The 23,546-nt window shown below is 38.9% G+C and overlaps 1 protein-coding gene across 6 annotated transcripts in view; it reads left to right on the top strand.

Moving 5' to 3' along the window:
* Positions 1-23,546, top strand: part of DLG2 (discs large MAGUK scaffold protein 2) — an 895,217-nt gene that overhangs the window by 840,623 nt on the left and 31,048 nt on the right. For all 6 annotated transcript variants that reach the window (XM_082046221.1, XM_082046225.1, XM_082046223.1 and 3 more), the window contains one exon: positions 9,335-9,410. In XM_082046221.1, coding sequence (XP_081902347.1) covers positions 9,335-9,410 — 76 coding nt within the window. The remainder of the gene's footprint in view (positions 1-9,334; positions 9,411-23,546) is intronic.

Below are 23,546 nucleotides of genomic sequence, written 5' to 3'. Positions count from 1 at the left end.
GGAAAAGGGGAAAGTCTATTCAGTTATTACTGAGGCAAGTATGTGCACAAAGCTCACAGTGTGGTGCATACTGTGAAAAGCTAGAAGAAAAAGCTGTCACACATAATAAAACATCAATAGGGGAAAGAAGGGCAAAGCAGCTGTTTAAGATGTGGAGTTGTATCTTTTGTAAGGTGGAGAGTATGTGAGTGCCTAAAGCTTTTTGGGTTACCTGCACAGTGATGTTGTTAAGGACAAAAGATAGAGTCCCTCTAGTCGAGGTCAGACCTATGATACAACCTGGGAAAAATGTGTGGCTTAGGAAACTCTGAAAGAAAAGAGGCAGGGGGGGAAACAAAGGCAAGGTTGGTTAGAGTCTAAAAATAAGAGTCTTGAATTTGAAAAGATGCAGGTACCTTTACCATGCTCTCCACTTGTCACCCTGATTCTTCTCTAGTGAATCTGAGCCGTCTGGAAAAATCAATGGCATCTGATTTTCTGTCTGCCTTAATGTAATGATGTGAAACACCTGAGCTGGGGTGGGGGGAGGTTGCTGTTATTTCATAAAAGGTTTCAATTGTACAAGGTTATTTTTTCCAGCACACTGAAAATTGAGTATTATTTTCCTTTCTGTGGATTCTGGATGATCCCTCAGAGACAGTGAGACTGATGTGCTTTTGCCAGCATCTTCTGTGGTCATTTACACCACCCAAGGGGAGGGTGAGCAATCAGTGCATACAGAGCTGAGCTATAGAGAAAAATCTCATCATACTTGCCAGAATGTGCTAATTCAAAGTTAAATTTCCTCTGCAAGCGTGGGTTATTGAGTATGAGAGGCTGGATCTAAAACAGACGAGTCCTGGGATTCACTTGACCAAATGTAGACATCTACAAAATGGAAATCTTCATCTAAGCTGCTTGCTCCAGGCTGCTAGATCTCTTATAGTCTATATGGGACTGTTTCTATCAACATTGTATTATCTGTAATACAGCATATGTAATATCTAGCAGTAAAGTATGCCTTGTGATAAAAGAGGAGGAAAAGAGCACCTGTAGCTGTTTGTTGGGCTGTGTCTTGTCCTGCAAACCCAGTTTTCTATGACATTGTAAGCTGAAGAGGCTTGTACTTTCAATCTTTCATTTCTGTTCCTTTTCTTAAGGGTTTTTGGGGTTTTTGGAGGTTTGTTTGGTGTGGTTTGTAGTTGTTGTTGTGCTTGGACATCTTCCTATATGTATATGTATATGCAGGTATATTATCCTGTAGGACTGTAACATTTTATGCACTTTGGGTCAAAGGGAAGCTGTACAGATCCAGGGATGGTTAGTGCCAGGGTGAGACTTTTAGCTATCTACTTTGCTCCCTTGTCTCTTGTCCAGCAACAGCTAATATACAATTTCTGCATTTTTAGTAAGTGAAAACATTATGGAATAACTCTGAAAGCCAGTGACCACTTCAACTTTACTCTGATGTGTATACATATATGTAGTTATACAAATATATAATTATATGTAAACATACACAAAGCCACAAGAAGTACATTATATTACTTCTTTAAGTTGTTGCGTGATGCTAATTGCTTTCCAAGTATCTGGTTTTGCATTTATTTACATTTTTTTAGAGGAGAGCCCTTCAAGCAGTGACATTTTAGCATGAGCTGATAAGAGAAATTTTGAATGATAAATCATCCCCAGTGATATACGTGATATACCAGAAGAAATCATAATTTATAGCTGTAGCGGAGCTGCCACTCATAATTCTCTGCAGAATGTTGGATACATTACCAGACTTCTTAGTGATTCAATAGAGTTGGAAAGGTATTTGTCACCAGATTTCAGTGCTGGTGCCAATGTGTGTACTTGTTGCCTTGTTGATTGTTAAATTGTAAAGTCAGGCTTTAAGAGGGAGCTTTGGAGGGTTGCACTGCAGCTGGAGGAGAGTTGCTGGAAGGGGCAGTCCAAGGAAATGAAGGTGGCCCCATGTTTCTCCCCTGATCTGTGCAAGGACCAAATCTCATGACCTAGTGAGCCAGTGACCTCAGTGAGGATAAGCAAAAGAGAAAAATATCAGTATTCTACAGTGCTAAAATATCATTGCAACCATTTCTACATCTGAAAACAGCATTTTGTCCATTCCTCAGTACGTATTTATTGTCTGATTACAGCTATTGTTCTCAACCACGGGACTGAGTAGCCAATTGGGTAGAAACTGAGTGTAACGCCATAAAGGTGTTGTGATATTGTATCATATTGTTGTTGGGAAAGGTAGGACTTCGGCATAAGAGGCTGCAAATCACTTCAGTTGTAGATTAACGGTCACCGACTGGTCGTTATTATATCATATTAATGGATGAATATTGCAGGCCAAATTTCTCTCGGTTCCACATCCACCACAAAGTTTTATCCAAGTTATGTTGATGGTGAGAGCAGGGCACAGCTATTATGCTGGGCAGGGTATCCAAGGTGAGGGGACATAAACACCAGTTCTGTACCAATGTCTTAGGCAGCCTGAGTTGCTACCTGTGCACTATGTTTATGCATGTGAATTACTGCCCTATCATCAAAAATTACTATTCTATACTAGAATAACCAACAGAATTATATTTACACTAGATTTTTCTTACATTTAGATGTATAGATGCATCTTTTTAGATTTGGATTTCTACGTATGCTGGGCTTTTGATCACAAGAATTTTTATTTGCCTCACTGTCCTCCCTGTTGTCAGGATAAGCAAAACAAATTCAGCAAAGGGCAGCAACAAGCTGAGCAGCCTATGTTTAAGACTCTTTCCCCATGGAAACACATTATTTAAAGCAAATCAACAAAAAGCATTAAACCAATGCGCATAAGGTAGAGTGTATTAAATTCCCAGACAGATGTTCTAATCCAGCAGTAAAGATATTTTAATTTATTGTAGCACTGATTTTACATCTCCAGTTCTTTTTGCTTTTACTATGCTGAGCCTCTGCACACAGAAAAGCTCCTACAATGCAAGCCCCACACACAAACAACCTCCCACTTCATGAATGTCAGGCTTTGGTATTTTTAATGATGTGTGTACATCTGTTTGACTTGGGTCTGTGGGTCTGCCCCAGAATAGCCGGGCATAAATTGTCACCCCATCTGCTACTGCTCTCACTGTAGCCAACAAGGATGTGGTCCTAAAACACTAAAATATTTACACTTATCTTTCTACTTATGATTATCTTTCTGTTGTCTTTAAGATGTGCAGCCACAGAACCACTCTCAGACTGGACATCATTCTGAGATTTCCATTATTAGGTAGTTTAAGTACATCTGATTGCAAAGGTTATGCAACTCATATCTCTGCTATTACCTGCTGAAGGTCTATAAAGGTACTAGCCTGCTAATTGTGTTGTTACACATTCTTCCCACAAGTACACGTAACCATGCTCTCGGTTCAGAGCGAAGTGGGGGGAAAAGTACATCAAAACTAATGTTTCACAAACACTGAAGGACGAGGAACAAGAGGCTTTCCCAGCATAGAAATCCCTGTGAGCAAAAAGCCAGTTTAAATTTGTTATTCTGCTCAGCTTGGCAGAAGGGCACGTTTATCCACCCAAGTGAGTTTTAGTTTTAATGGCTTTCTGTAAATTGTCTACTTTTCTAAACATCCCTTGAGATTTTATTCCTTAGGTAATAAAACTTTTTAACATGGCGTAATCATGTAAACTTCATCTAATATAAGTTACCTGACTTTACTTATTAATCTAATCAAAAAAGATAAATATGGAATAAAATTGATACGTATATGTATGTATAAACCTGTTCCTGTTCTCTTGCAATGATGGGAAAGAGAATGATGCTGAAGAAAAACTGACCTTAGCTTTTAAACAGGGTAAGGTCATTTTACTTTTTTTGTGAGAATTCATCTCCTAATGGCATTAGGTCTACTCTTTTCATAGAATATTGACCGGGTGCTGAGCTGCTCCCTATAAACAAGTCACTGAAGGTGGAGAGCTCAACGAGAGCATGTTCTCTCCTACTGAAAAATACATGTTCTGCTGCAAAAATACCACTTCAGGAACACTCAAAAATCATTTTAAGAATGAGAATCTATTGATAAGCTCAGACTTCACATAAACAAGGCTAAGCTGTGCAGAGGATGTATTTTAGACTAAAAATAGTAAAACATATTTTCACTTATCTTTCACTTGATTGGCAGGCAAAAATAATATAATGCAGATGACCTGCAAATGGCAAAGAAAGACAAGAAGAAATACTTTAACAAAGATATAAAATATAGGAAGGTCTTTCAAGTGTCCATTTTACAAGGCATTCTTTTATTTGAACACTCTCCTTACTACAGTTTTCATGCTGCTTTACTCATTCTTGCAGAGCACATCAGTGCCAAATCTGTGTGAATTAGGCTATTGTAACAATTTTATTTTATTATTGACACCAGTTTGTAATTTGCAACTGTATTCTACATCTATGATAATCACTTTTACTGAATACTAAAGCATGTCTCAACCAATAGTTTACATCTCTGCTGTGAAGACTGAACAGTGCTTTTAGAGAGGCACTGAAAAAACACCCAGTGTTCCATTAATCCCCAACAATGGAAGATCAAAGTTCATGTCTGGCTGAGTTACACTTGATTTTTTCTTCTTTGCAGTGCACACGAAGAACTGAAAGTCTCATTTTGAAAAATCTCAGAGGTCCATTTTCAATAGCAACTTGTGCCCAGAGACACAGAGTGAGATAGACATTGCAGGGCATTGGGTGCTGCATCCCAGTAGTAAATTCCTCAGAAGAGAACAGCATCCCAAAGAAGCAAAGTCTTGAACTTGCTAGTGAGGAAATAATTGAAGGCTGGGGTGTATTTTCAATGTACCTCTCCACTCTTTTAGATGTTACATGGGAAGGCAAGAATGAATCCTGACCATTTTTTAAAAAGGGGCCATGGTCTACTACCAAGAAAGGTTTCAAGAGAAAATGAGTATACATGATAAACTCCAACTGTTCAACATCTCAGGTGGTCTCAGACCATTTCCCTGTACACAGCAGTATTTCTGCAGACAGCTACACTTGGAGAGTGGGTGGAAAGCTGGAGGTGAAATCCCCATCAGCTGGGCGAGGCGATGCTGTGTCCATGTGGGACTCAGAGCATTTCAGCTCCCAAGTCACATTTGGATGTAGGTGTCTTTGAACATTCTTCAAAATCTCTTTGAGTTGCAGTGACCCCCAGGCACTTTTGAAAATGGGAGACTTGAGCCATGAAGTAGTTTTGGAAATTGTATCTGTGATTTCCTTCATCCCTTAGGCATAGCTCTATCACAAAGCTATACAATTAGAAAGGGACATGGGAGCAATGTTTATATCAGGCAAGTCAGGGTTGCAAATTTGGGCCACTGCAAGTCTGGCAGATGGGAATCTTCCCCCTTCACTTTATTTCTTGAACAACCCCCAATAATCCAGCTTTGTGCAGCAGTGGTGAATGAAGAATTGATACAGTCTGAAGTGAAACATTTCTTCCTTTAAAGGCAATTTCCTCAGCTGATTGATCAAAATGTTGTCCAAGGCATGGTAAATTTGCTGTCAGCTAAAGTGATCTGAAGAATTTGCATTCACATGCTATCTAGGTATTCACAATGCCAGCTGCTGCAAAAGGCTTTTTGTGCCTAAACTTCCTTTGTCTTGGGGGAAAGGGGGTAATGTTTATTTTGCTTTAAATATAGCAGTTACAGAACTGAGGATTCAAAAAAGTACTCAAGGTATTTGAATTAATGTTCCTTCTAAAATGTATTTTCTAAGAGTTGGATCAATTATGCCAAAAGAACTGATACTCAATACCTTTTTATCTTCTTCATTTCAGTTCCCTTTTTAGCTCTGTCTATGGCAAAAGTGTCCCAGTAGCTCAGATGAGAAAATATGGGAAGATTTTAGTACCCACCACATCAACAAAGACTCATTTTTTGGAGGACCGAGCTAAATTTGAGCAGAGTTCTCCAGAGCACATAAAACAAAAGCTTTCCAGACATTCAGATATTGGGTTAATTCCTTCAGGAAAAAGAGAGGTATATTCCTGACACCAGAGCAACCCCCTGCCATACGTCAAGTTCCAGACCTGAAGGCACCTGAAGTGCTTTAAGAGTATATTATAAACTGTGCAAAACCATTTATTTTATCCCAGCCTTTCTCTGACAGCTAACCCATTTCATTGACATTTTGGGCAGAAAAAAACTACTGTAACCATGTGAAATTTCAGCTTGGGAGTTTATAATTCAGCTAAATTATAAGTAATCGAGAACAGTTTCATTGTGGAAGGTGTCAGGAAAATTGCAATGGGAGGCGACACCGTGAGCTGTCCTTAATACAGCCCCAGATTATGAAATGTTTGTAATATTCAGCAGGCATGCTGAGCATGTATGAATGTTGTGTTATGTTTGCCTGGAGGATTAATGGCACTTAATGACATTATTTATATACTTCTCAAAGCACTGTAGAATGGTTCTGCAGCTCCTCATCTGTCTGCTATGCCTGCAGAAAGCACTGATGCCTCCATGGCTGCTAATGCAATTATGATGAATTTCATAAATAAGATCCACTCTCCAGGGTTAATTTCCAAATTTCTTTACGCAGTGAATAAGAAATGAAGTTGCAAGCAGATGTTTTAGGTAGTTAGACAGGACTGGAATTACTTCAAATGTTAACACAGATTAATAAGTAAAATGCTATGTTATTTTGAGCTAATTATTTTCTCAGAAGGCATCCATCCTATTTAGGCAATTACACAGCCTCAAGTCTTCATTTCTTACCGGTACTATCAAGGGACTTCATCTGCTAGTTTAAGTTTAAGGCTGTTCATGTCTTTTTAATAACATAGATTTAATGTGAAAGCTGCATTTGAGCTGTTTCCATGTGAATATTCCACATTTACAGAGAAATGCATTTATTCTATATTTAAACTGTAACTATAGTAACAAGCATTCACTGTGTTTTGGTAGGAAATATATAAGCCCACTCAGACAGAAGGAAACATATTGTGTTAATTATCATTCTATCAAAAGACTAGAGTTTGTATTTAAAAAAAAAAATAATTATCAGAAACTAGGTATTCTTGTTATCCAGACTTAGAAACCAAGAGATTTGCAGGAATGCATGCTAATGTCATCCGTGGGAAACTCTGAAAGTTTAAAAAAAAGGTCATGTCAGGTCCAATTTGGAGGATATAATAAACTTCACTTTTTTTTCCAGCTATTTATTATCTCATAAAAATACAATATTGAGCTTTTAGAAGCTAGCTTTGCAGGATTCAACTTATATTTCCTAGAGCAATTCCTAATCTTGGACAAAGAGAGTTACTGTTTCAATTATAGGGAGATGATCGGATTCTTTTTATTGGGCCAGTAGATTATAGATTCTATAGATGATTTTGTAAAGGTAGCAAATGTCACTTTTACATTAATGACCGTTTTAGTCAGGGTGAGTAAGGACATGAATAGCTTCTTGTTTTCTTCAGATTTCTCTTTCTGCATCTTTTTTCTTGGGGGTTGATTTTGTATAGATCAGAGCTCAACCCTTCTTAGATTTTTTGATTCCTGACACTGTTATTTAAGCATATTGTGTTAAAAGTTTAAATATACAACACATGGAATTCTTGCAGTAATGGTGAACTTTCCAAATATATTAAGAGTATATCGTTTTCCCACAAGTAAAATACCTACCACACATATTTCAGTACTCTATAGATTTAAGTTTAAGTAACATGTTTTTAAAATAATGCTCATTTATTGAATAATGGAAATTCAGGTTATTGATCCATAATATTTAGGAACAGAAACACAGAATTAATCTCATGTAATGTCTTTTATAAGTGCCTTCTGTGCCTCTTTTTTTCCCTCTATAGTGGGGAGTGTATTATAGCTTGTGTTTGTCCAGATTTGATTCTAAGATATGAATGGATTGAGATGCCACACATTCCTCTTCTATATTATTTTGGTGGCTAAACATATTAAACATTAAAAAATAAAACTGTCCTCATTTTCTTTAGAATTTATTTGTCTGGCATTGGCTCACTGCCAATGGTTTTTACATGTGTTTCTCTCCCAAAATATACTTTTTAGATCTCAGTATATTCTCTCTGAAGGTATTGCATATACAATATAACAAGTCCTCTCTCAAGCTGTGTTTACTGCAGTTATGGATATAGGGACCAAATAACATTCAAGGCTTTTCATTGGAGCATTTCAACTGTCTTTAAATATATGAATACTGGAACTGTACAGGCTAAGCCAAATTTTGGGTCATACCATGCTACAGTTTGGGCTCTCAAGTCCCAGGAGGTGCCTCACAGGGGCTCCATGCTCTGATTTTTCAAATCAGGAATGATCTTTCAAAGCAAATGTCATTTTTGTCCTCATTTCAGCACTTTGGTTCATCCCACAGGGGGGTCCTGGTGAATACATATTAAATTCATTTGTATTAAACTCATCTTGAAAATTGTCTCACCCAGTGCATCCCCCTGCTAATGGGTGGTCAGTTCATGGAGACAGACTAGAACTAGTCAAAAAAAAAATCCCTGAAATATAGAAATATATAGTTTGTGTCCTCTCCTGTTTGGCCACACTATTTAGTGATGTGAACCTGCCCGTCCTTGTTCTAAGAACCCATCCACTCACAACGAAATCTTCACTGAATTGAGTCAGAAAAGCGAATAATTTACATTCTATCTGCTTGCAGGTGTTTGTGGAGGACATGGTTTAAATAAGGTTTAAATAAGACCACCCACCCAGTTCACAGTATTTTAGAGTGGCTGCAACGAGCTCTTCTACCCCTGAGCATTTGTACATCTCCTCAGAAATGCTCTTTTTGGCAAAGCTGTGTAGTTGTAAATAATCAAAGCCTCAAGAAATTTCCTCTGCAGTCTAGAGAGCAACTGGTGTTTTTTTAAGCAATTCTTGACTCTGAAACCATGAGGGGTTTCTTTGAAAATAGAATCAGAAATGGTGGGATTCATTTTACCTTAATTGGGATGATCTAAAAGTTCATCATTTATGTAAGCTAGGGAATCAAAGTTCCCTCTATAGAAAGACAAAAAGGTGCCTGTGCAGACAGAAGTTTATTCCATCGTAAAGTGCACATCTGAAAGCACCAAGGCGACCAGCTTATTCTCCCTCTGTCCTTTCATTCCTCTGACCACAGAAGAACTCAAAATGTTGCCTGATTTTTGGACAGCTTAATTTAGAGAAGGTAAATCTGCCCTTGACATGCTTTTACCACCATCCCATGTGTTTGCACAGTAAACCACCAATGGTCTTGAGACATGAGATATCAAGCATATCATACAAAACACTTCTATAATTAACATGTGTTTGTTTGTGTTTTTCCCAGAGTTGAAAGAAAGGAGCGTGCACGTTTGAAGACGGTGAAATTCAACGCGAAACCTGGTGTAATTGATGCAAAAGGGGTATGTAAATAATGAAACCTTTTGAAATTGCATTTTGTAATTGGTTTATATGTTTCAGAGTAGAGAAAATATTAGCAACATAAGCAATATTTAGATTGTTGCAACCAAGACTGAAGTATAGCGAAACACATACAGGAGTATAATATGATAGAATTTTCTAAATAGTTACATATTTTTTTAATAATAATACTGAGTGAAAGCACTTTGTAATTGGAAGATAGTAAGATGCTAAAGAGTATTCTGTGAGTTAAATAATGGCTAGAGAAGAAAATACGTCAAAAATTAATGCAGGTGGATAATTGTTTAATGAAATAGGGCAAAAAGTGTAAATTCCCTGGCTTCAAAAGCTGTTAAATCTCAAACAGAAGGTTGAAAGTTAAGGGGTCCCAGATGCAAAATTTGGGGTTTGGATGTTCTGGTTTGACAGTTGTGACAGACATTGAACACAGGTGTGTTTCACAGCAGCCAACACAAAATCTGCAAGTTCCGTCCCCCTGGTGCGATCAACAGACCAGCGTTCCTGCTGCTACCACTCCACAGCATCATTTTATTGTGCCCAACAGCTCTCACCAGCCTGATGTCTAATATCCATACATTGCTGGCTGGCTGGCAAGAGTTATCGCATGAGAAATGCCCACAGTCCTGGCTGTTGAAGTATATTGTTCTGCTGAAGTGTAGCTTGTGCTTGTAGCAATAGTAAATACTTGACATTACATTTGCAGGCATTTATTTTTGAAATCGGTCCAGTTGGCAGGCATGGGGTTTACAATTGAGGGCTTCTGCGAGCAAACCAAGCGATAGAGCTTCAGAAACCATCAGTGAAAAGTCATGTTTGGCTGCAGAAAGTACAGGGCAGGGCCAGACCTGGGTGATGAGAGGACACAGTGGTAGGGGTGTGCTAACAAGGGATGAAACCAAGTGGTTCAGCAGGTCCCTTCCAGATCTGCTGTTCCTGTGGCCCTCTGCCTACATTGAAATTCTCAATCTCTTCTTGCTTCAGTTTCCCTCTGTAATGGAAATAATAATACTCTCTTTATCCTGGTTTATCCTGTCCTTTCGCTTGGACTGTAACACGTTCGCAGGGTAACAAGTTCCTCTTACGATGAACATGCAGTTCATAGCACAGTGGGTCCCAAGCCTCTACATGCCAGCAAAATAATATTTCAGACTCAAAAATACTTCCCTGTTACTGCTCTGCAGAACAGTCCCTGAGTTCAATGCAAATGCAGAATAATTGCACTGACTGAAACCAGTTTTCCAGATTTATAAGGTACGTGGAATCAGAGTTCAGCTGCTGCACATTATTTGCACATGCAGATAACTTGTTATAAAATATATAACAAACTGCATTGTGAAAGGACTTACTCATCTCATTGCATTCCTTCAGGAGTAAAAACTCTTTTTTTTTGTTGTTTGAAATGACCACTCTCATGTTGTCATTTATTTTGGGAGATAATAAGCTTTTTATGGCCAATGAAATCACTTGTTAAATGTCTATTTCCTGTATTTAATCAAAGCCTTGGGGGAATAATTCATTCATATAACTAATGGTTCTTATTCAAGTGAGTCTGTCAAGTATTTAATTACATCTTGATTCCCCAAATTGTTTTTCCATTTTAACATTAATCTTCCAGCCAGTCACATCAATGTTTGTTTCAGTGTTCAGGAAATTGCGTAATTACAGACCAAGACTGTTATACCCTTTGGGAGCACAATTTCTATTGTTAGTTTTGCTAAAATTTGCTTTTGTCTATTAAAAAAAATCACACAATTTCGAGGCTTTTTGGAAAGAGATAATGTAGGCTTGTGATTTAAAGTGAATAAAGCAAAGAAGTGATCAACACATAAAACAAGGTGTTTGAGTACACAGATATGTATGTGCATTTTAGGGATCAGCATTTCTATTTAGCCTTTCAGTGTTCAAAAGAAGTGGTGTAAGCTGTCTAACAGTGCATGCTTTCCTTTTTTTATCTGGAAGAAATTCAGTCCAGATAAAATAAGGCTGTGGTAGACCCAGGAGAATTCTTTTGTTTCAAAATCAAGCTAAAATTCAGATACAAACGGGCTTATGCATGTCTGTTGTACCTTTGTGCTCATAAATTCATGAGCATGTGGGCAAGTGAAGCTGTCTTATTTTACTCTACAGATGAAATTGGGACAATAGCATTTCATGTCATGCTTCTAAATTTGGCCAGGTGATGCGCATGAAAGCTTTTTTTTTAACAAAATTAAACTGAACACAGAGAATTCTTGGGGTTTTTTGCACAGATAAAAGATTTATCTTATTGTGATTTTTCCTGACTCATTTTGCTGGCCCAAACTCCTTTTTTCACCAGTAGAAGCAAGGGGAAGAAACCATGTTTAAGAGCCTATAAACCACAGCCAATTTTCTTGAGATAGTGCCAGAATTTTAGAGCTATGGTTTTAAAATCTGAACCGTCTAGTTATTCTACAGGTTTTGAAAGTCTTATGCATTTTCATCTGTTTGTGCCTTATTTTTAATCACATATCCAGAGGTAAGATACAAAGTAAGTATTACACATGGTGTGACATTTGTAGCTGATGAGCTTCTTGTGTCTTCCTAAAAAGGTGTTTAAGAACACAGTTCAATACAGGGACAGGTGAAGGATAATCTTTTCAAAGGCCCAAAATATCCTCTTTTTCAAGCCAAACACGAATGTGTTTGTTACTCCATCTAGAAAATGAATTCAGCATTTTTTAAAATGTGATTTAGAATATTTATATCAATTTTATTTCATTTCTTTGAACTACTCTAATCCACGCTTTGTGAAATAAAAGTCTACAAAATCAAGATGGATACAAAAACAGGGAATGCAAAACACAATTAGGGAGCTCCAGTGAAGTCTTCTTGTCTCAAGTTTAAATCAGGCAACTGATAGTATCTTTCCCTGCAACACATAATTAAATTCTGATGCTTAATATTACAGGATATTGTATAAAAAATAAATAAGTTTAAAAGGAATTATGTAAGTTAACAAACAATGGATCTCAGGGCAAGTTTTAATGCTCTAGTCATAGAACAGTTTGGGTTGGAAGGGCCCTTCAAAGCTCATCCAGTGCCACCCCTGCCATGAGCAGGGACATCTTCACCCAGATCAGGTTGCTCAGAGCCCCGTCCAGCCTGGCCTGGGATGTCTCCAGGGATGGGGCATCCACCACCTCTCTGGGCAACCTGGGACAGGGTAAAAAATTTCTTCCTCATGTCTAACCTGAATCTGCCCTTCTTCTGTTTAAAACCATCAACTCTTGTCCTGTCACAACAGGCCCTGCTAAAAAGTCTGTCCCCATCTTTCTTACAGGCCCCTTTTAAGCACTGAAAGGTCTCCCCAGAGCCTTCTCTTCTCCAGGCTGAACAACCCCAGCTCTCTCAGCCTGTCCTCCCAGCAGAGCTGTTCCAGCCTCTGATCATTTCCGTGGCTCCTCTGGCCCCTCTCCAACAGGTCCATGTCTTTCCTGCACTGAGGGCTCCAGAGCTGGACACAGGACTCCAGGTGGGGTCTCACCAGAGTGGAGCAGAGGGGCAGAATCACCTCCCTCCACCTGCTGGCCACGCTCCTTCTGATGCAGCTCAAGATATAATTGCCCTTCTGGGCTGCAAGCTCAAGTAGCTCAGGACATACTAATTGTTGATTTCAAGAAGCAGATTGGTTATAAGAGGGGAAATATCATGTTTATTTTTCTTTTAAACTTTTGTATCAGAAAACTTCACCAAAAGTTACTGAGCTAACTGTATCTCTGGCTTAACCCAATAGGACTACTTTTCTTTCATGTTCTGTTTATTTTGACCAAGAGAAATGTATTTGTTCAGCTTCAGAGTCATCATGTGTAGTATAAACAGCAAATGAAACATTAGTACAGCTTATGGTAAGCTAAAAAATCATCAGAATTGTAGGTCAAATTAACATTTTTAAAGACATCAAACCATTTAGAGATGCTAAGTCATCTGCATCTGCTGTCTCAGTCTATGGGCCTATATGTAATCAATGGAAGATAGGGCAACCCAAAGGTTTATGTCTGATATTTGTGCTGGAGGAAGCTAAAGGATTTCTGTGAGTACCAACTCAATTAAAATGTATGTTTTATGCTATGTTGAACTCAAGATCATATCCCAAGCACCTTTCAATGCTCACCTTTGCACCAAAAGGAGCAGAACACATTAGTAGCTGCAGGCAGGGTTATGTATCTGCCAAAGCAGCATACTGAACTCTTGGTAATTTCTTCTACCAGGGGCTTCAGGCTAAACAAAAATAGCCTTTATTTTTATAATCCTAATCCCCACAGTGGTTGAGGCATTTTCAGATTTTTTCCTGAATCAGAACGAGTCTTTCAGGAGACAAAAACAGCATCTCTTCTGCTTTTCCCCCTGCCAGGTCACATACTCTTTCTTGACTGTCTCTTGAAAATATTTCATAATAGAAACAGTAGCTCTTTGGAAAGATATCTCACCTTTATCTAACATCTCACCTTTTTTCTTATATTAATGGATGTTGCCTCTTCCCAGAGAAGTGTTCCACTATCTTGAAGAACAATACTTAGGTAAAAATTAATGTTATACAGAGATCTGGTTTTTTATAGCATATGGCTTTTCATTTCATACCAATTTGGCCATTTGACTCCAGAACATTGTCTCATGGACAAATACCCAATTTTATTTCCCAGGGGAATGTTGTGCCTCTCACAATGTCTCCATTTTTAATGGTTGTGTCAGGGTGCATGGAGGGGTGTTCAGCCCACGACTAGTGACTGGTGGGGCTGCTCAGTGGGGGCCCAAACAGGGACGAGGTACCTGCCAAGAAAGGGGACTTCCCCATCCATCCAAAACCTCTCCCAGCAGCTCTGCTGCACATCAGCCGTGCAGATCCCGGGCTGTGAACCACACCAGATTGCTCCATCACTATCCATTAGTATTTTTTTTCTGTTCAGTTAGCTTGTCATCCACAGTTCTTTTCATATTCTAGTCAGATCACCTACCTTGCACTCAGCCTGCCCCTTCAAATACCTCTGAATGTATTTATTATGACAGTCAAAAGCTTGATAGCATTTAATAATATTTCTTATAAGCAGATTCTGTTTACGGATCCCAGAGCCCTGTGTGCATTGTAAGGTCACCCTCTTGCTTTGTTGGCATTTTAGCAGCACTGCACTGATGGAAGAAAAAGCTAAACTTGACTGGGATAGCAAACTCAGTATTGTGGTGTAAATAAAACTCTGCATACTCAGTGCAGCTCTCCTCCAAATGTCAAAATCCAGTGACAGTCAGAACTTGATACATAGGACACATTTTCACAGCCTATTAAGTATTTTGGGGAAAAAAAAATTCCAAACAGTTTAATCATGGTATTTTCAGCCCTACTGATCAAATCAGATAAAAACTGATCTGTAAGGAACCTCAAGGCTAAGGGTGTCTTGCTTACCTTCTGTCTGGCAGATTTGCCTAATCTCAGCTTAAAGACCTGCCATGACAGAAATTTCAAACAGCCTACTCCAGTCTCCTCATCATTAGAAATGTCTAAACTACTGCATTTTAAGCCTGTTATTCCTTCTTCTATCAATGTATATAGAGACTGGATTATTTGTCTTCACCTTCACCAAGGAGAACCTGCAGTCACACCTTCCCTGGTCTAAGGTACAGCATCTGTGCTGGTGCTTCACCATGGCAGATCCATGCAGAGAAAGAGGGGATAAAGTTTCACCACTTCTAGGGAGCAACAGTTCTGTAGTCCATAATCAGAAAGATTTCCACATATTCAGTGTATTTTTACCAACATTTCTTTGCACTCCTAAAAATATTTGACATAATAAATGGATTTCCTAAAGTGACTGGTACTGGGACAATAATAGAAGTAGAAGAAAATCCACAATCTGAGCATGTTTGAAAACCTGCATCTTTGTTGTGGAGATAGCTGTTGACTTGTAGAGTCTGGTAACATACGCTCTCCAGTGGGTTACGTTGCACTGACAGAAAGAGTAGATTACCCGATGTGCCCTAAAAATTGCACTCATTGATCCCTAAGCGTGCCTTATAAAACAATCAACTCAATTGATTAAACATGCTGTTTTCTGAATTCTCTCCAGTCAGTAGTGAAATGATAGTGAAAGGGTAGATATTGGACTGGGAATAACACTCCTGTCCATGTTGGTGTGTGTTTGTCCATGTGTATAAAAAGAGAAAAGGAGAGGCTTTGGCCTTTTTTTCCACTCTAAATTTGGTGGTTAGGAAATAGCAACAGATGCCAAGTAAAAGATAATGGAAATGTCAAACACCAGAACATGTGGGATCACAGGTGGTGTGATTTACTAAGAAGAAGAGGTGTTGAACATAAATTAAGCAGCATACACCTACCAGCAAGGACGATATGGAGGAGGGTTAGTGAAGGTAGTGTAGGCACACTATTAAATATTCTTTAGTCTTAATCTCAGCCTGATTTATCCCTCCTTACTGATCTAGCCTGACTTTTTTCTCCCAGTCTTTCTTGTTGATGTTTAATGGGAATGGATGCCTGTGGGGTATTCTCCAAAGAAATCTGAGCAATCTTACTGGAGTAAGTGCTCAGCTATAAATTGGCCTCCAACTGGTATCCTGACTATTACTTAAAAAAATGATAACTTGTGTAGCTGTAATCTTTCAGACCTGTTTGTACATATGCCTGGGAGCAACGTGCCTTGTAGCAATCTGCCTGTGTATATTTGTCTGCGTAATCCAGCCCTTTTATATTTTTTTTTAGCCTGCTGCTACTGTAGTTTTTAAGAAGCAAACAGTGAATAATGCAGGCGCAATGTTGCTGTTCTATTTCTATACTTACTGCTGCTTCTAAAGATGATGGGTTAAAGAGGGCAGAGTGAACTGCAGTCAGCTCTCAGCTGCCCAGGAGAGCAGCTGGAGGATAATAACCTGGATGGAAGAGTGAAGGTGTGAGGGAGCAGCAGGAGAGGGCTGCTCCACTGGCACCCAAGGGTGACAGCACCCTCACAGTAAGAAGTGCAGTCCCAGGGCACAAGCAACAAGCCTGGTGGTGGCAACCAAGGTTGGTCCACAGCCTTGTGGTTCCCAGAAAGTCCATAGTGATAAGTCAGGTCCAAAGTCAAGCCGGGAAGTAACATCAGTAAGGTGAGGTGGGGTGGCAGGACACAAAGCAGGACACAGGCAAACCTACTCATCCTTCAGACACACATCCCACCGATGTGACCCCAGATGAGACCATGAACATGCTGTTTACTATGTTCTGTGACTATCAAAGCACTTTAGTTGGGTCCATAACTTTCTAACTTGCCTCTCTTATGACTATTTGAACAGCATTTTCTACCAGTAGGCTGCAAACGATAATGTTAGGCATACACAAACTGTTTATACAGCTTAACATGAGGCTTATAATACCAATGCCAACTAATTTTGATCATTAGAAATAAAATGTCAATCTTTAGTTTACTTTTTTTTTTACCATTCCTTGGTGCTACTTCCACTTGAAGTATGCACTGAATTCAGTGTTGTCTTTTACTTCCCTTACATTGTGTTTCTAATGTGCTGAATGCAAAGAGATTTCCCATTAAATGCCAAAGAAGCTGACCTCAGCCCTAGTATGTGTTTTTTGCTAAGGACTGTTATATTGTCTTAGTCACATTAAAAATAGCAGTCATGAGCTAGAATGAAACATTAGAATAGGAATTCAGTCCTCTGGCTTAGAGACATTTGAATTGAAACTTTGGTTTAGGCCACCCACCCCCATAAAGAGAAGTATTTCCACTCTGATCTAATCTGATTTGTAATAACATTTTAGTATTCCTAGTAGCATTTAGCATCTAGAATGGTTCACAGCGTGGCCTCAGCTGCATAAACAACATGACTTTTCAATAACATTAAAAAAAAACACATTGCGATCTGCCCAAAACAAAAATGCTTTATTGTCCCAGTGCCAGACAATTACTGGACACCCACTGATATTAAAAATAATTTGCTTAGAGTGATAATTTCTAGCTAAAATTTGCTTCCATTAGGCATTTATTTCTAAGTTTCTGGAAAATGTCTATGGAGCACATGCAGAGATGAGTCGTAATGTTCCAGACTGGCTTTTACTTGTCACAAAAATATTTAACCTGCACAACAGGAAAGCCCGAAATATGACTCTTGCAGAAATATCATTTTGTTGGGACAATTACTGAAAAAGATTAACTGTGTTTTTCTTAATATTTATTTGCTGTCTCCCAAATGAATATTTCTCCACTTCAAAAATTCCAAACTGAACAGCTCTTCCTTTCTTCATGGTCAAGAGCACCAAGATGCCACTGCCGTCAAGAGAAGATGTGATGAATCATACACTGACTGCAAAGGGAGCCTGGGGTCATCGCCTTGTCCCAGACATCTATGGGCTAAATGTTTAAATCCAGAGGCAGCAAATCCCATTTCCATGAGCCTTAACTGGGTGCACCTTCTAGATAACATAACCGCAATTTCAAGACACGGTGGGACAAGATTATGGCCCTTCAGTGCTTCACAAGGCTAAGGCATGACAGGGATTTTCACTCCTGATCTGCTTTATCTTGATAAACATGACAAACTAAACTTTAGGAACCACAGGGCCTTATTTAAACCATGCAGTTTGAAAGCCTAACATAGACAACTCCGCCACTTATTTTGGACAAGTCTTTGTTCTTGAACTTGCTCTTTGAACTTTTAACAGGTATTCTGAATATATTCTTGCGTTACTACTTTGCCAAGTGTAAAATATAAATGCTTGGATAGGTTAGGTTAGGTTAGGTTAGGTTAGGTTAGGTTAGGTTAGGTTAGGTTAGGTTAGGTTATGCAAAGCTCTCTAGACATGCATAGGGATAAGCCCTCTGCTCAGACCAGCATACAGCTCCTGCAGTCTCAATACAAATTACACTGTTACTGTGGAGGTAGTGCAGGCTCCCAAACTTCTTTGATTGTATAGCTACAGGTGGGAAAATTACAGACAAGAAAACCCCCTTCTTCTGAGAACTGAGCTTTTTATAGAAAATCATTTTGCATGTCATTTATTTGCAAGAGTTGTGAATCAGTATTTTACTGTGCGCTCCCACATCTCAGAATGATTGAAATTTGCTTTGCTATAACCAGAGAATAAGAACGATTTTTCTTGTATGCAACTTAAAATAAGCTTTGGAAATCATTCATGTCATAAAATTTCTGGTTTTACATCTCCATTACTAATTGACACACAATCTTTTACAAAAGCATTGTTTCTGCAATATTGGAATTTAGTTGTTACTCTACCAATCATTCAAGAATGCTTCCTTTGTGATAAAATGGAAATTAATGACTAGGATAAAAACATAATGTGAAATCACATTGCAAGAATTCCTCAGCATCTCATTCTGGTAGACAGATCTCTATAAGAAGTCAAAAAAAAAACCCTGATGGAAATTATTAAAGTCAAATGACTGAGTAGAGATGCTTTCTGCACAAAAACTTTTTGTTGGCACAGGCCACTAGTACATCTGAATATACTCTTCAGAACTATTGTGTGAAACTGCCCAGTGCAGAGAGGAAGAGTAAATTGCTCTTCTTCATCTGCCTTTGTTGCTCTCTTGCTTCTGGTTTTCTCCTTGTTGCATTTAAGTTCTGGCGAAGGCTCAGAAATGGGGGTAGCATTGGATCACAGAATCACAGAATGTCAGGGATTGGAAGGGACCTCAAAAGCTCATCCAGTCCAATCCCCCTGCTGGAGCAGGAACACCCAGATGAGGTTACACAGGAAGGTGTCCAGGTGGGTTTGAATGTCTGCAGAAAAGGAGACTCCACAACCTCCCTGGGCAGCCTGTTCCAGTGTCTGTCACCCTCACTGAGAAGAAGTTTCTTCTCAAGTTTAAGTGGAACCTCTTGTGTTCTAGTTTGAACCCATTACCCCTTGTCCTATCATTATTTGCCACCGAGAAGAGCCTGGCTCCATCCTCGTGACTCTCACCCTTTATATATCTGCAAACATTAACGAGGTCACCCCTCAGTCTCCTCTTCTCCAAGCTAAAGAGTCATGGAAGAGTCAGATCTCAGCATCATTCCTGCCGGTGCAGCTTGTATCTTGGAGGACATTTCTGCTCCCCATGCCGGAGAAAAAGCTGGCTCCCATTTGTCCAGCTGCCCTTGCTCTTTTGTGCATTTTCCCATCCTCCACAGTCCTGTCTTCACATTTCCTGGTGGCTGGAGCTGGGGCCAGGCAATGGGCACATCTGGTTTGACCTCAGCCCTTATTATTGCACTGCCCTGACTGTTCCCCTTGAGCAGAAGACATTTCGCTCAGCACTTCTGCAAGGTACATTAGAAATACTGCTGTCATCAACAACTAGTTCACTCATGTGCTGAAATAATCAAATGAAATTCAGATGTTAAACCAGCGCATATCCAGGAAAATTTAACTGTACAGTGTCTTATTGCTCTGGGATATCTTCAGGCACTCTGCAAAGACATGTAATAATTTAATAATAATGCCTGTTGGGCCCAGGTCACAGTCAAAAGTAAAGGAAAACAAGTGAGTCTTCAGTTTTCATTTTTGCCACAGTAGCAGTGTTGACTCTAGCAGGCAACTGGAATGCCTTAAGGAACCAGGTTTTTTAAAGAGGTGAAACAATTCTTGAAATTGTGAAAAATACTGTCAGGTCAAATTTGAGACTCTTACTTAGCTGAAGAAAAGAAATATGGTTTTGTAGCTTTCATTTGAAATCCAGTAGTTTTTCTTTCAAATTAAAAAAAAAACAAATCTTTGGGTCTGTTTTCCAGTTAAAAAAAAAATAAAGTATTTTAAGGAGAAGTACAAATTCAAAATATCTGCAACTTGTAAGCATAATGTAATGGAGCAGAAAAAGTGAGAAATAAAGGCTTTGGGTTTAACTTGATCCAGTAGATTTTCCAGTTTCTTCAACCTGATAAATGTCTGGAGTTTATTTATAGGATAGTACTTTTTCTTAGGTGGCTGTAATGTTAGGGACTACAGTATCACTGTTTACTATCCCACAACAAGTATGTGCCATCCCTGCTTAGGTAAGAAAAATGATCAAGAGAGTCACTGACATAAAGTAGTGATATGTAATGTAACATTTAAATTGGTAACAGATTAGATATAACACTGTGAAAATTTGCTAGCACAGGTAGAATACCAAAATTTACAGCTGAGACTTAATTGCTTCTCTTCAGAGCTGTTCCAGCAGAAATTTATGCTGTTTAACTTCATGTGTGTGCTATTTTTAGAACTCATTGCCTAATGCCCTGAATTAGATGGTAGGAAATTGGCATGTATGTATGTAATCTTATCAAAGATGTCCCTGCTCATTCCAGAGGTGTTGGACTAGATGAGCTTTGAAGGTCCTTTCCAACGCAAACCATTCTATGATTCTATAGATATTACTTGGCTTTTCTTCATATAAAGTGATTGAAAAGAAAAATGTATAGTGTTGGCAATAGACGTTGTTAAATAATTAGAACAAAATTTTCTTCTAGTAAGATTTCACTAAGCTTCAGGAGAGTGGAGTTAAGTATTAACACTCATTAAGATGATACAGACTCCATATTTCACATCTTTATTTCCGGCTCACTCAAATTCAAGCAGTTCAGTTATGATTGACTTAGTGACTCCAGACCATGTTTGGGAGGTTATAGGGACACAGGAACTGCCAAACTGGGTCAAAGCCAAAGTCCATCTAATTTGATAACCCATCTGTGAGACTGATAGCATGAGATGCATTATTGGAAGACATAGGAACTGCACCCCCTGTACAAACCTCACACCAGTCTCTTAGAGACTGACTTTGGTTTTGTTTGTCCATTGCTAGTGCGCGGATGAGGAAAACATGCGACCAACCCAGTGTGAGTGATAAAGCATGATTCAAGTTTATTGCCCAAGATAGCATGCATTTATACCGAATACCATAATTATGCATACTTGTCTTTATCTAACAGACTAAGCACTAGAAGGTTACATTCACTTACTCCCCCTGCTTGCAGTTAGCTAACTTATACACATTCCGCACTTTTCTGGCCCCTACTTTCTCAAGTTGTTTATCACCTCTTCAAGGGCATGCTGACCCTGTTTTAATTAGTACTTTCCCATTTCCCCTTTTCCCACGGCCTACTAGTAAAGCAATCTAAGGCCTACGTATGTCAACTAGAACGGGCTCTGCTCGTACAGTTGCTCGGTGGGCTCAAGTCCACGCTCCTTGAGCCAGCCCCTAACAGTCCATGGCTTTATTTTTCATAATTTTATCTGTAAAGCCTAAATACATCAATGTTTTAAATTAAAACCATGAGCCTGATATGATTCACTGTCTCCTGAGCCAGATCTTTGCCATAATTCAGCCTGCTCCATCAGTCACCTGTGAGTGTAAACACTCTTCATTTAACTCAAAAGGCAGTTGAAAAGATAAGTCTGTTCCAATTACCTTTCAGTGAATAGTTTGAAGGCATGTCAGTACTGTAAATCTTTGTCCACTACTACTTCACAAAATAAGAGTAATAAAAGTCTATATGCAACCTATTCTTTATATGCAGTGGTCCATTTTGTGCAGTAGTTTACACTTGCACAAGTCAAGTGCACAGCACTTGGTTGCACAAGCAAATGTTTCCACAAAAAATAGTGATAAAGGAGTCAATTAGTTTTTAGTTTGTTTATTTGCTTGTTTGTTTGCTTAACAGCACAGATAACTGAGGCCTTCTCCAGCTCTATTTATTAGTTCAAAAGATTGCATAGGGGGGACCAAAACCTTAAAGCTCATTTGCAAATCTAAAGAAACAGCAGCAGTCAACAGGGTATCAGAGTTAAGAAAAATATATGAGAAAATAAGTGTTCCTGCTCTGACAGGTGGATTGGACTAGATGATCTTTTGAGGTCCCTTCCAATCCCTAACATTCTGTGATTCTGTGAATGAAGATCGAGCTGATAAAGGTCCTATGGTGTACACTGTAGGAAAATCTGTGGAGCTGGTGATCGGACAGTCCCAAACTTTGCCAAGTACACACCAATGTTACTGTTCATCTCTGAGGCTCTTTCACCATCGTTGTTGCACAAAGGATGCCGAGATAGGTTTACATGTGCAAATATTTGTTAGCACTATTAGTATCTGATGGCATACATTAGCTTTAACAGGAAAAGTTACTTTTTGGGAAAAAAAAATAATTAAAAGGGTAGAGAGAGATTTGGGACAACATTGCCGAACGTCAAATACACTGTCTAACTCCAAAGAGAGCCTTGAGAAAGGAGAGAAAAGCTTCCCACTGAGCGCAATGAGGTGAAAGCCTGTGCTGGACCCAGCACAACTCTGCGATGCTGCGTCTGTGAGCATCTCGGCACAGAAACACAGGAACCGGAGCTGGGAGAGGCTTTTTGTTCATCTCTTTTTCCTTCACCTCACCCCGCCTTTGTCTCCTAGCACTGCGGTGTTATTCCCTGTAGTACTTATGATTAGCAGATTTGTTTCAAATGTGAAATATTATCCAGGCTTTTTCTCTTCCCTTGGGGCAGATTATTCTACATCTAAATTGATTTCACTGTCAAGGAGCTTTGCCCTTTCTTATTTTCACACTATTAATTTCAGTGTTGCTGCTTGAACAAATCCTTCCCACCCGTTTTGTGTACAACCTTTGGATATTCGTAAATGACCTTGGCTGTCACGTACACAAGGTTTTTACAACAGCATTTCAATTCTGCTGACAATGATGCAATGTAAATTGGCACAGATGAATAATCCCTTTTTACTGTGATTCATACCTTGCACCAAGTTTGCAAATATCACCTTTACATGTTTTCTTGAAAATCTACTAGTCTTTCTGTTCTCCTAGTATTCTTTGTTGGTTTTAACAGTTGTTTTGTTAGGAATTAAAATTGAGTTGCTGGCTAACACATGGCATTAAGTCATTCTTAAAAAATAAATTAGTAAAATTTAATATTTATGAATAGTAAACCACGCTGCCCTTGTCTGCAGAAGCTAGAGAGCACGGAGTTTTTAATCAGCTTGTACTTTTTCATTTTGGATTTCCAAGATCCAAATCTTCCTGCAGCTTCATGGGAGAACAAAGCAAGAAGAGTTATCTTCATCTGCACTTCTTCTCACCCAGTTCATTCTCACTTATCAAAACAGATCATGTTGCAAAACTTC

Source organism: Streptopelia decaocto (assembly GCF_964273445.1).
Source record: "Streptopelia decaocto genome assembly, chromosome: 1".
Taxonomy (NCBI): Eukaryota; Metazoa; Chordata; class Aves; order Columbiformes; family Columbidae; genus Streptopelia; species Streptopelia decaocto.
This window is presented reverse-complemented; position numbering and strand designations above follow the sequence as displayed.